Source organism: Armigeres subalbatus, chromosome 3, assembly GCF_024139115.2.
Source record: "Armigeres subalbatus isolate Guangzhou_Male chromosome 3, GZ_Asu_2, whole genome shotgun sequence".
Classification (NCBI taxonomy): domain Eukaryota; kingdom Metazoa; phylum Arthropoda; class Insecta; order Diptera; family Culicidae; genus Armigeres; species Armigeres subalbatus.
In genome coordinates, this window is record NC_085141.1 from 111,067,027 (window position 1) to 111,082,059 (window position 15,033).

General features: G+C 38.4%; 1 protein-coding gene across 1 annotated transcript in view; it reads right to left on the minus strand.

The window, feature by feature from the left end:
* Window positions 1-14,873, minus strand: part of LOC134225577 (uncharacterized) — a 71,377-nt gene extending 56,504 nt beyond the window's left edge. Inside the window, exon 1 of the mRNA XM_062705760.1 lies at window positions 13,159-14,873. Coding sequence (XP_062561744.1) covers window positions 13,159-13,858 — 700 coding nt within the window. The 5' untranslated portion in view covers window positions 13,859-14,873. The remainder of the gene's footprint in view (window positions 1-13,158) is intronic.
* Window positions 14,874-15,033: the final 160 nt, after the last annotated feature.

A 15,033-nucleotide genomic window follows, 5' to 3' on the forward strand; every position in this document is an offset into this window, starting at 1 on the left:
TACGCATTCTTATACAGAAAAATATTATGCAAATTTGACTATCAAAATACATATACCACATTCCACTCTCTAAGCCGTTTGTCAAAATTTCGGTCTAAGAGTGCTTAGTTGTCAGCAAAAAGAGAGGACGACCTTTTGGACTTCTTCTTTTTCTCACTGGAATTACATTCCCCACTGGGACATTCCCGTCTCGCAGCTTAGTGTTCATTCAGCACTTCCACAGTTTTCTAAGCCAAGCTACCCCATTTGTGCATTTGTATAGGGGAAAAGGTCCCAAAACGAAAACAACAACCTCCCCCACTACAAAACGTCTTTCGGGATTTACCGTGTTTGGGATGGCCGTGATAATAAAAACTAGACCTAAACATATGTAGGTTAAGCGAAAAAAGAGTCAAAATTATAGATAGGAACCGAAGTTGTCCACATTATGATGAAACATCTAACATGTCGGCGAGGCAAAGCGCCCCCCTAGTGGGACTAACCTACAATGTACTACGCGTCTCCACCAGAATGCTAATTCGCCGACGCATGGTGCGTTGTTCCTTAAGAGCTGCCAGCTAAAATGCGTTTTGCCTTATGCAGGTCTGGTAGCGAGTCACTTTCTAGTGACTAGGTCACTATTTTGAGTCCAGTCACTAAAAGGCACTATTTGCATCCAAAAGCCACTAAAGTCACTATTTTTTTTCGGAATGGTGAATCTGGTAGCATTATATAAAATTTGGGAAATATGCATAAGAAAAGTTCCAAGTGTGTTCTGAAAATCGTGAGGTTACATATTGCCGGTGCATGGCGACTATGATCTTTTCTTCACGAATGGAATTTGTTAAAATGCGACCTCGAATATAGAGTACAGAATTAAGGAGTATTTGAACTAGAATCACGTCTGTTGGGGGCGGGGCTATTTTAAATTTTTACCGAAAAAATAATAAAATTTCGGGCTATCAAAGGATTTTTTAAAAGAAAATTGATATGTTTTTCGATTTTATCAATTTTATCATTACTTTTTTTATTCCCCACCCCTTCATTATCAAAAGACTGTTCTGGCCTCAGTTACAGATTATATGCAGGAGGTCGCGAAGGAAAAAAAAATGCTCGGTTAATGGCTTCTTCAAAAAGAAAAACAAAATGATACGACACAATGCTCAATTTTGCTAACGAGGGTGTTCATTTTTACTGCAATTTACTGCCCATGATCGCATAAATGTAACATTTGCATTTTGCTTGATTTTGTAAATCGTTTGTCAATCCTCCCTACAAACTCAATCATTTACAGCTTACCACAGATATGCAAGATAGTAAAGCCTATTTTACTGTTGTGGGATTAGATGCAGTAAATTGAGCTATCTGAACAAGTCACAGCCATTTTTCAAAGTGAACAAAAATGCGAGTGTTACAAATATGCGATCATGGGCAGTTTAGTGCTCCTAATTCCGGTAGGATTTCAATACACAATTTTCAAAACTACTTATCTGCTTTATTAAACAAAGATTCAAACGTCGATTTGACAAATCTGATAGCACTCTCACATAAACCAACACCATAAATACGTAGGTGAAGGCTTCTGCTATCAGTTACCATCAATTGGTTTGCGTGAAAGTGCTATCAGAGTCGTCAAATCGACGTTTGAATATCCGTTTACGAAAGCAGACAAGTTGTTTTGAAAATTTGGTATTGATTTGTAAAGAACATTATCACGAAAATAAAGAAATTTTACAAATGTAAAGAACATGTGCGTACGATAAAAGCTCACGAAAAAAATCGCCTTGAAAGGAACATTGTGTAATTCAAAGCTTTTTGAAAAAAAATTATTGAAGAAATATCACTATTTTCATAAAAAAAAAATCTGTTTTTAACAATTAAGAATAGATAGTATCTATAGTATCTATTAGATACCCAAAAAACTATTTCAGTGATGAATGAATTGGTCGTATTTTAAAAACAAAAATAAAAGTAACTAATTAGAATTAGAAGATTTTTTAATTCAAGATTATTTCGCAATCCATTTTTCATTAACTTTAATACTAAATTTTTCCATATAGAAATCATAGTTTATTAGAATTTCTAGATTTCAAATAAGAGACCACGGTTTATTTTTACAGTTTTATTGGATTTTCAAAATTTGCTTCAGAATGCCATGTCGAGTTCAAAATCTCAAAAACTTCATTTAAATGTGTTATTAAACCATAGTTTAATAACAGGTAAAATCGTGTTTTTTAAATTTTTTTCTTATTTTAATTACTTTATATTTTTCAAACCAAAGGTCCTACTAAAGATTTATAAGCTTTGTGAGTCCAAATACAGGGGTTCGACAAAAAGGTTGAGATAGACAAAATTTTGTCGAAGTTCAAATCAGCATAACTTTGCGTAGAATAATCCGATTTCGATTTCGATGAAACTGGAACCTTCGGACGCGGAAACTCTTCTAGTATACTGTCCCCATGCAAAACATCAGATTGGCCCTTGGTCACCGAAGATGTTTCGGGTTTCCCGAGGATATGTTAAAAATGCATTTTTTCTTCTGCTTGTCGTTTTATCTGACGTTTACTGCCATCATGTTTTATACTTTTCCTGGAAACTAGAACTAATATGCTGACCAATGCTGGCTGCAGATCGAAAATTCGTTTGGTATACGCAATGATATGGCTATTTTCGTAAAATCGGTACGGGATTGGCCATACACCCTGAACAAATGTCACTTTCGTAGAACACCTAGAACCTGTTACAAATTGGCCAGAGAATCTTACAGTCACCATAATGTATCTTTAATCATCGGTTTGGGAAAACATGAATTTTGATATCCATATGCGCATAGTTCCAGACGGTGCCAAAACCGGCCCCTCCTGGAAGGCCCTTGGAACCTGCTATAAAGGTGGCAGTGGACACTATCATTCTGGAAATGTTTCTGTAATCATCGTCTCGCAAAGCCATGAAGATAGATACCCATATTTGCATTATTCCGATCTGTTATCATTTCATTCTGTTCCCGGAACCGTTTTTACGGAAATGGCCCTATCCCTGCGTAGTTTTGATGGATTCTCGATCTACTGCCACTATTGGTCGGCATATTAGTTCTAGATTTTGAAAAAAAAAACATAAAACATGATGAAAGTAAATGTCTCATAAAATAACCAGCAGTGGGAAAAATGCATCTTGAACATACCTTCAAAAAACCCGGAAAATCTACGGTGGCCAATGACCAATCCTAGGTTTTGCAGGGGGCAGTATACTATAAAAGCGTCCAGTTCTGATTATCCTGATTTTATCAAAATCGGATCATTCTACGCAAAGTTATGATGATTTGAATTTCGACATTATTTTACCTATCTCTACCTTTTTGTCTAGCCCCTGTAGTTCACCGTCTAGGAAGCAATTAGGTCATTTTATATCATACTTTTGCTATCGAGCTGTTTTGACCATATGTACAATACGTGATAATTAGATGTATGATTGAACAACGCAGCAACAGAAGAATAAATGGGGTTCAACTAAAACGGGAACTTTTCAATTGTTAACATTCCTATACGCGGAAAGATGCATTTAGTGAGGCCATCATTATGGTGCTATCAAAAAATAGGGTGGCCCATTATATAAAATAATAATAATAATAATAATAGTACCTTGAATACCGCGTGAAGGACACGTTTTATGAATGTCTTGATAAAGCCTATGGAGAGTGCCCAAAGCATGACGTGAAAATTGTTATCGAAGATGCTAACGCTCAGGTCGGTAGAGGGGACTTTTCCGGTAGGTACAGATGGGCGAACGCTCACGAGCCGTTCATTTGAACCGGTTCGTGAGAAAGAGCGAACGAACCACGACTAAATAATTTTGAGCTGCGGATCTCAATTGAACAGTCGCTGTTGAAATGAATCAATATTTTAAAAATAACGATCGCTTGCTCCCTCGTTCAGTCGTTCAAATGTGGTGTTCAAGAAAGCCTCACACTTTGAGAATCTTGTTTAGGATTTTTTGACGAGAATTAAGAGACTCTGTTTTTTGTTTCGTAATCGTTAAGTCTGCCCATTTTGAATATACTCAATCCAGTTGAAATCCGAAATTGGGGGCTAACGAAGTTGGATTTTTCTCACAATCCGTACGTTAAACCTAACTTCGGAAGTGGTGCGATGAATAGCGCTTCACGATATGAAAACAGCGCACCACTTCCGAAGTTAGGTTTAACGTACGGATTCTGAGAAAATCCGTCTTCGCTATCCCCCAATTCCGGGTTTCAACTGGACTGAGAATATATGGGTGACTAACTTAACTATCCGTCGCATTTGGAATCCATGATCTGATTGTTTGACATTTTTTTTTTTTTTTTTGTGTCTTTATTAAAGAGACTTTCAGCCCGAGGCTGGCTCGTCTCCGGATTGTTTGACATCTGTAACTGTAGCACGTAAATATTAAGTAAGATTGGTAATTTTTGCATGCGCAGACAATGCTTAAATGATTTTTTGTACGTTAAGGAAGCATTACACCTTGGGCAAATTTTCCGGAACAGTTCTGGCTCCCATGTTAAAATACAGGCCGAAATTTCGATTTTCTGTGTCTGAAATCCCCAAACAAAAGCCTTCATCCTGCCGTTTTGAAAATATGGGAATAAAATCCTAGGACAAGATTCCCATGGTGTGATGCTACATTTACGCCGGAAATCATCTAGAAACTTTGTTATGAACTGCTTGCAGGCTTGATTAGGCGATGCAGATTTGTAGATAATTTAAAAACTAAAAATAGCGATAGTCATAGAATTGAAGTGAGTAAATTGATGAGTTAATTGATAAGTAGCTCAGCAAGATTCTAGATTCGAAGGATTCATCGATTAATGCAATTATCAAAGGTGACAAGAATTTCGCTGAATCTCACTTGTCAGAGATGAGCGTTTCGATGTTAAAGGTAGCCTCACACCTCGGGAATTTGGTTCGCGGAATTTTTCCCCATGTATTTTTGCATATGCGATGTTTTCGGGATTTGGGCACGGAAAATCAAAATCCCGGCCCCATTTAAAATGCACGGGAACCAAAGAACAAAAAAAATTACCCGACAGTTGTCTGATTCTAAATATAAAAAGGATTTAGACGAACTTTTGACTGGACGAATTTGAATTTTTAAACAAGCATACAAATATAACACACATTTCTGCATAACTCAAGAATTAATCAGGCAAATGGAACCAAATTTGGTATTTGAAGGTTTTTGAAGACAAGATATGCTTCTGGTGTGATTCAAGACCCTCCTCGTTCTGGATGGGGGGTTGATCTCATATACAAATGAAAAACAGTTTTCCGCATAGCTCGAAAATAAATGTAGCAAACCGATATTGGCAAGTGGGAAAAAAATATGTTTTCACTTTTGTTCTGCTATTACATATGCCTCTTCTGCATACTTCATCGCCTCAATTAATTTATGGCTAAACGAAGTTCGACGGGTTAACTATGTTTTAATAAATCCAAAGGCCAGACATAACCAAAAAATCGCGTGAAAAGCTACCCCAGTGTATGCGTTGTTTTGTAATAAGGAATACCCACTAAACAATAACATCTTCTTCTTCTTCAATGGCTTGTACAGCTTCTACATTCCAACTGGAACTTGGCCGGCTTTTCAACTCAGTTATTAAATGAAAGCTTTTCTATGCCCAGCGTTGCATGAGCATGTATCTTGTGTGGCAAGTACAATGGATACACTATGCCCAAGGTGTCGAGAAAGTTTCCAACCCGAAAACATCCTAGACCGGACCGAGAATCGAATTCGCTATCTCCGGATTAGCAATCTTACGCCTTTGCTCACAAGGCTACTGGAGACCCCTCAAAATAATAACATAATTTTCGAAAATAGTAACATATATACTTTTTGGAAATATCATTGTTCGGAATGGGAATCAAACTCCAAAGCTCTCGTGAAAAATATTAAAGTTTTCTGCACCGATATTTTTATGCCCAATTAAAAGTCCCTAGTATTCGCAAGGGCATTGCCCCGTTTAGCATAATGTCGTTTGACATAAAGTCGTTTGGCATAATAGTCAATTGGCTTTACTGTTATTAGAGCTATGTGATTAATATGATTTGTGGAGCGATTCTGTTATGCTGTTTTGACCATATAGACAAAACGTTATAATTAGACGTATGATTGAACAACGCAGCAAAAGAGGAATAAAGGTTCAATTAAAACGGGAACATTTTAAATGTTCTACACCTATTAGCAAGATAGATAAGCAATGAAATCAATTGTGGTTTTTTATGTTGAGATATGCAGCAAAATGAACTAGATTCTTATTTACTCATGCGTTCTGAAAAATATTTCTGTAGAGGAATCATAATGTTGAGCTCTTCTTCTATCTGCTAAGCTCACTAGACTCACTATTGTCGGTTCGGTTTTGAAGAAATCCTATATCCTTTGCGTACACTTAGGGTCTGTTCACAAATTACGTAACGCAAAAATCCAAGTTTTTGACCTCCTCCCTCCCCCTCGTAACAAAAAGTAACATTTTTGGCACCCCCTCCCTCCCCCATGTAACGCGTAACTGTGAAAATTTTGAAGGCAGATTTTTTTTCCTTCTCTGAAGCATTTGGGTTTTGGTATTTTTTGAACACTGTTTAGAATAGGGACGGCACATGATCAAAAATCAAGGATATCAAGAATGCAGCTAGTAGAAACGAAAATAGAATTTGCGATCATAACCATTTACATAGTTTTGCGGAACTGTGGTGTCGAGAAATACAACATTCGCTTGGTATTTTTACGCATATCAGTCCTGCTATGTCAGCATGCTTGATTTCGATAATGACTAATATACGATAACGATAAACAGCAATTACTTCAATCAGTGATTAAAAAAAAGACATTCAAATAAATTTTTATTCGCGTTATGCATAACATTTGGTAGTACCCACCCCCTCCCCCACCTTTTAGTGTAACAAAGTATAACGCAAGTTGGACCTCCCTCCCCCCGAAGCGTTACGTAATTTGGTAACAGACTCTTAGTAGAAAGAAAAACAAAAACAATTCATATATTCTCCTTTCGGACAGCACTGATGCATCAAGAGAGGAAAAATACATGCTTCCTAACAAAAAATCATATTCTCTCCTCTCCTTTTTGCAGGAAGAAAACATTATTTGAAAGCCTCATATCTTTCCTAGCCTTAAACCGCAAGAAATCCTAGATTGAAAGAAGAAATCATATCCTCTCTTCCCGGACAAAAGCATCATTTGAAAATGAAGATCATACATTCTTTGGTCTTAAAGCGAGCAAACGCCTGAATTTTAAAAAAGGAATCATTTCCTCACTTGCCTTCAGCAGCGCAAATGCGTCTTATGGAAGAAGGGATCATATCTTCCTTTGCCTTCATCCTTTGAAAGAAGGGATTATATCTTCCCTTGCCTTAAATCGAGCAAATGTCCGAATAGAAAGAAGGAATCATATCCTCTCTTGCATTCAGCCTGACAAATGCATCTTTTGAAATAAGGGATCTTATCTTCTCTTGTCTTAATCTGAGCAAATGCCTGAAATGAAATAAGGACCATGTCCTCTCATGCTTTAAGCCAGGCAAATGCATTGAATGCAAAACACATTTTCCTTTGCCTTTTTTCCGGGTAAATGCATCCATTAAAGATGGAAGCATGTACTTTTTTGGCTTATGTGTGCCTTCAAAAATATGACTATATCTCCTGCAGAATTACCTTCATTGAATTCTATTGCCTTCTTACAACGGATAGTTTTACTGTTGATCACTTACAATACTGCTATTCGCATTTCCGTCATGTGTAGTATTCTTGTAACATAGTGTAGTCTTCAGTAACATGTAGAGAAGTCGCAAATTAATCGATTACTTCGAAAAATCGTTTCATTGTTGTGATAATCGATTGATTTTGAATCGATTACCACCCAACGACTAATCGATTAAATCGAGAGTAATCGATTAGTTACTAATCGATTAATCGGGATTTTACGACATCCCTAGCAACATGCCCACAACAAGTAACGATCTTGTTTCTAACCCAGAGGCAAACAGTTGATAAAGACTGATAGAATATCATGTTTATGGAGACTACCAAGGTACCTCAGAGCAATAATTGTTATGTACGTTCTTTAATTCATAACTTTCTGAAAAAACAGCATCTTATCTCGTATCTCTTATAATATTCAAATACAGTGTTGACCTGATTTTGTCTACCCCCGATTTTATCATGTTTTGATTTTCGACTCGATTTTGTCATCCCATATTTTTTTTGAAAATTTTAGTTTTTCTTTTTATTTTCGTAAATATATTTTCGGAATAATTTTAATGAAATTGCTTTTACCGTCTGTGAATTATTATGAAAGACTTCTAAGTACCTACCTGGATTCTGTTCACGTTCATTCTGTTCTGTACCGTTCACGCATTTTGCTTTTCTAATGCATAACTGATTCATATTTTTTAAATGAAATAAAATAAATAAAAGAAGAATTAAACAATCGTTAAGGCACAAATTATTTTATCATCACTAGAGGGGTGATTAAATTGAACCTTACTGTCAAATGGAACCGCATGTAGAGTAAGACTCTAGCCAGGATGGAGGCTAACTACAGACATACATACAGACATACTAGGGAGGTGATTAAATTGGGATATTAATGTAACAAAAATTATAAAGAATTGAACATCTTCTTCTTCTTATTGGCATTACATCCCCACACTGGGACAGAGCCGCCTCGCAGCTTAGTGTTCACTTAAGCACTTCCACAGTTATTAACTGCGAGGTTTCTAAGCCAAGTTACCATTTTTGCATTCGTATATCATGAGGCTAACACGATGATACTTCAATGCCCAGGCAAGTCGAGACAATTTCCAAGCCGAAAATTGTCAAGACCGGCACCGGCCAGCCTCAGCATGGTCTTGCTTTGTAGCCGCGCATCTTACCGCACGGCTAAGGAGGAAGAATTGAACATATTCTGCATTATTTCCAAAATCGATGATTACACAACTATTATGCCAAATCACAATTATGACAAAAAAAAAACTATTATGCCAAACGGCAGTATGAAAAACGACTCTATGCCAAATGACCAACCACCTTACTGGGGCCGATATCGAATGTTGCATGGTGATCTTCCCCTAACCATGCTATTCGAATAAGCTAAATCATGTATCTCAATTCAAGATGCTTGCGGCAGGCTACCCCCTCAAAAAATACGCACAGAGACCATTTTTGTCTAACCGCACACTCGAAACATTTTTAGCAGGGCGCAAACCATTTCCTACAGTTGGTGAAAGCTTTCTCTTTCTCAGTTCTGCAATTTTCAATTTCGACTTTGGTTCGTCGTTTACTCGTGGCTGAAATCAGCAAACTTTGTCAGCTGGTACGATTGGGGGAATTTTGTTGTGATTTAGTATTGTTATCTTCCATTGACGAATTTACCTTACCTTGATTGGATTTTAATTATCAAAAGTAAGGATTTGCACACCAGAGAGGTTTGATATTTAAGATACCGATTCTATTTTTCCTAGTTTGTTTTTCGAAAATCCGTTCTCGTCTAAAAATTTTGTGACGCAAAGAATGCACTATTGGAACGCTCATTCAAACTTATTCAGCAAAATATGTTCTTATGTTGGTTTTCCATTTTAGTAATCAAATGAATGTTATAATGGATTTTATGCAACTCATTTAAGTTGCATAATGGTCATTAAAGCTCCCTTTTAATTGGTTGGGAAAAGTAGGTGGCTTTTATCACTCAAACACGAACTGTAAAACCAAATATTATCCAGAGATCCGGAATAGCATAAAAATTGTATACGATTATAGAAATATATAAATAAACAACATCTTTCCGTATCCCATGCGAAAAAATCCATAAAAATATGTTTTGTTTCTGAGTCTGAAGCAGCACATTCTATCATCGTTCGCTCGATTAATTTTCTCATTATCAATGCACTCACTCACTTCTGTTCCGGCACACGCGAGCAGGATAGCCACCGTTCTCTCATGCGTTGGATGGGAGCAAAGCGAGCGATCATTCACCAGTCGCATTCTGGCTTTTGATATTCTGTGCTCTGATATTTGAAAAGCAGGAACTAACTGGTCACACTGGTTCGAAAAACTAAAAAATGTTTAAATGATATTTGCGTTGAGAGAATTAGATTTATAATACTAAAACACAAATAAACAAAAAACAGGAAATGTTCCAACTAGAATTCCACATTTGCAGTCAGTGTCATTCTAATCGAGCAAAAGATCAGATATTCCACAAAATCACGCACCACATTTGTAAAGGGAAACGGAACTTCCATATATGAATAGGGTACATGTTCGATACTCGTGGGTGTTCCTATAGTTGCGTTAGTGTTGTTTTTCCACAATCTACGTATTAAACGCTGCAACCCATTTAGTCTGCCAATTTGATGATTTGTTTTTACCGAGCCTGTGCTAAACGCGGTGTCATCATCATCAATAGACATAGCCCGCTGCCATCATTGAAAAGGATTATGAAAAAAGACTGGTGCCCAGGACATGCTGGCTACGATCTGCCGATGGACTAAACATTAGGAAGTCAGTAGCCTGGCTATTACATGAAATAAACGAAAACATGTTGGAATTTGCATCAAAATCGGTAAAGTATCACTAAAATACTTTATCTTTTCTCTGTTTTTTACCAATAGTTACGGTAGTGTTCCTATAGTTGCGAGTCTCATAAGAAAACAATGGGATTCGCAACTACACAGATAGAAAAAGTTGTTGAAATTTACACGAAAGTAATCCCCTGTCATAAGACGAGTTTAAACAATCCCATTGAATTCCACCACTTAATTGTATCCTGACAGTTTAAACTCGTCTTATGACAGGTGAAAACATTCCACTAAAAAGCTCAAAATAATTTTCTTAACGAAAGTAATGCACATAAAGGGAATGCCCAAAAGACCGTAATTTTAAATGATATTTTCGCTTGAATGTAGGCAATTTGTATTGCATTATGTCACTATTTATTCGATTAAGTGGCATAATGCTAGACAAATTGCATACATTTTGGGCGAAATTGATGGAAAAGATTCATGTATGGTCAAAATGGTGTAATTTTTTTTTTTCTGTGTATAGGAACACAAATTTAAAAATACCGCCACTATAGGAACACTGTACAAACAATCGGAGGCGTATTTTAGGTAACATAGTTGGATTCTACTATGATAGGATCACTATTCGTTTGAAATAGAACCAACGAGCTTTCGAATAAACACTTGAGGTAAACAAAATAAAGCACATATTTGGATAAACGAAGAAATAATGGCTGAACTTGCTAAGCTCCTCCACTATTGGGTGTTTTACCCTTATACAGCTTCAAAACAAAAGTTTGAAGTGAATTTGAAACCTGGCTTTTGTGGTTGAACGCGAAACAAATTGAATATTTTTGAAATTCGAATAACTTATGGACCAATTTGAAAAGTTTATTTAGCAACAGCAGTGTTGCGCATTCAGTTTCTTGTTGATTTGTTTGATCGGGGAGTGAATTCCATATCTCTAGCTCCACTACATTCTCTTGTTAGGACACCAAGTTCAAGTACCAAGTCAAACACCCAAAGATTGCTCTAAATGTTAACTAAATGCAATACAACATGCAATACACAATACCCATACTCCTTAATTCAAAATAAAGATATGCATAGTTTACTTATTTGATAAATTTCATTTATTGCTTATTATTCCTATTTGAGCATTTTGAGTACTAAATAGCTTAATCTGTGCTGTTTTCTTCTAGTCACCATCAACAAATTGGCGGGTTTTTTATGCTTTACGATGCTGGACACTTTTTATCATTTTTCCACTACCTGCACTACGGACTACAACTATCCGATATCAACTAACATTCGAAAACTAATAATGAACGCGTGCTAGTGCAAATAAAGTGAGAAATAGGAAACAATTACAACTATTCAACTAATTTAATTGAAATTTTCTGAATTATTGAATCCGATAAGCTATTTAGTCTTTCAAGAATGTAGAAGTTAGGGATATCTTGTTTATACCTGAATGTTTTGTATAACATCTTAGAATAGAGAATAAATTGTTTTGTTCCGCTCTGTCATTACTTGTGAAATGATAAAATTTTATGACATTATTTAATTATTAACATAGTTGAAACTCGATGTGCATATGCACAGAAAGTGATTTGATCCACTATCCTTCATTAGAAATCGAACCTTCGACCCCTGTACGCTAGGAAGATGAGCCTCAGTCAATAGCAAATCGATTTTAAGAATTATCTCTTCAACGGGATTTTTATAGGTACTCTAAAATCTACTGACCTTCCGTTTTCTTCAGATTCTAGCAGTGTTGCTATACATAGATGTATGTAATTTGTTAATCGAACATACAATCTGTCATTCGACGAGCTTTTCAAATGATTGATTAAATACCCAATGTAATGCCTATTAGCATGTCTTTTGTTAGAAATTATGCAGCCAAGTAGCCCACCACAGCGCGTTGGCATTATTGCATACATCCTTCACATTATTCAGTCTTCACTCACGTTTACCAACCTTTTCGGTTTACCCTATTCCACCATCGCATGCAATTTGACCTTTTCCCCAAAACGGGCCGCATTCCATTACCGTACGTAAGATCCGTTGACAAGCGAAGGCATCGCCATTTACCCACAATGCCTCCACGGTCTGGCACGGCACGGCAGTTTGCAAAACCCAGTCGCAATTGCTAGCAATCAGCCATAAGTCAACCGTCACTCACCGTTGTTGGTTGATGCAACGTGACCGAATTCGCTACCGACTTCATTCGATGGATTGAAGACGTGCTTCTTCAGAAAATGTCATAATATTTGATTTGTCCAGCAGGGGTTCGTCGACAAAAATCATCTTTGCGTGCCATGTCGTTGCTATCCAGGTCACTTTCTCACCCGACAGCGGAGAAAAATAGCAAATAATTTGCTAGTTCCGCCGAGCTCCATTCCATATGTTAATGTCACACTGCCACAACCGGATAATTATTTCACTGCAAGATGTCTCATCGCTGACAGCGTGACAAAGCGGAAGCCCGTCATCAATGTATTAACACTGTTCTAATTTGCAATACACTCACTGGACTTAATTAGTTGCGATCGACCCCCAGTGTTTACGCCTGAGTGAAATCAATCTAACTTCCTAGAGCACAAGAACGATTTCAAAAACGTAAAATACTTACGATTTTTCACAGTGTACGCTTCGCCAACGCCGTTAATTGCCTGTCGACTGTTGACGCCAACACTGTTCAGCGTGGTCGTACTGCCGGCACGTGACCGCCAAGCGCCCTCGGCCGTTCCGTTGGATTTGCCCCCGATCGTTCCGTAGACACTGTTGGAACTGCCACTACCGGATCCTTCCAGTTGCCGCGCGTAGGAGTTGTCCGCGTACGCATGGAAGCAACAACGCACCAACGCGTTGGCCGCTGCTTCCCGTTTGCAGATAAATGTGTGGCATTCGAGAACCTTGATACCGGTTGTCCGTCTAAGGATCGCAGCGAAGATCGGAGGATGCTGCGCACGGGGCGTCCGCGCAAAAGGTGAATCCAAGGGAAGGAACTTCGGTTCCGGGTTGTTGTTACCCCGTTCGGGGATCAACACCTGTCTTACTGCTGCGCAGTAGTGCAAAGAATCGATTGGGAAGAACCGAGTGACCTGCTTCCTTTGTTCATCTACGTTCTCCAGAAGGATCCCATTGGACCACACGCTGAGCCAAGAATCGATCCCTTTGGCACCGATGGCTCCCTCCGATGGATACAAGCTTCGGAGAGGCTCCTGAATTCCTTGCAACCCATCCTTGCTTTGCCGAGGTACGGCACTGCCGAGATAGAGTACACGGCAGCGACAGATTGGCGTCGAATCGCCCATTTTTCGTTCTTTCATATGAGCGGTCAAGGTTCTTCTTCAAGCAAACACACTACACTCTTCTTCTAGGGGACGACCAAACAAAAACTTGTTTCACTTTTTTTTCGGGACAGTGCGTGTTGTTTGTCCAGATTACAGCGAAGCGGAAAATATCCGTAAAAGAATATACCCCAAGATCGTCAAACAAAACGAAGAAGACGAGATCACATCATCACGACTCCGGCGAAGGGTTCAGGTCACACATTCGTCGTAATCCATGCACTTCGAGCAGTACACCAACACTAGTGCGGTTCCGTGTCGTAGATATAAGCACACTCACTTGGTCATGGCAAGCCTCAAAGGCACCACATTCCGATCACGGTATCTTTCGAGCTCTTTCGCACCTCCGATCGAGCCACTGGAAAACCAACACTCTAAACCGACTTTAGCTCAAGCGAGAGAAAGACACAAATGTTAAGCAACTTAAATATGGCTGAAAGACTTTTCCCTCGGTCTTGGAATCTCTTTTCTCACACTTTTATGACTTTTTTCGCCTTTTATTCACAAATGATTGATTCAGATTCCACATTCACACAATCGCCCAATTCACACGGTTATCTCTGTTATCTTTCCCTTCCTTCACGACAATTGATCACACGACAGATAATGACGGCAGCTCCAATCAAGCCCTTGAAAGCTACCTTTCACTTCAGGGCAACGAGAATGGGTCAGATTTGACACTCGATTTCTTCTTCGCGCAACGGCGATCGCCTCTCACAATCGTCGTCACCTGAAAATATTCTCGATTCCAATCGACACGTCGACAGTTTCCTCACTCGTCAGAATCGTCTTCCATTCAAATTCCTTCGCCACTCTTAGAATCCGGTTCCAATCACGGAAACGATCCACATTGCGTTGATTTTCTATCGCCGCCACTCGTTTCCACTTCCTCCTCCTTATCGGTGGTTGCCCAAAAGTCAGCAGTAACCCGAATCGCGATCGCGACTTCAACGCGTCTAACCACGGCGCAAGTTCACTCTGGAATGACTGGCGGCTGCCGACGTGTATTTTTTCCTTGGCGAAATTCCTTTGGCCATCAAGACGGTGGCGGTGGCACCCACACACCAAGACGCTTCTCACCTGTCCATGTCAATGTGGGAGAGGTGAGAGAAACCATCTATGAACGTCAAGACTCAAGAAGACGACGAAATGTG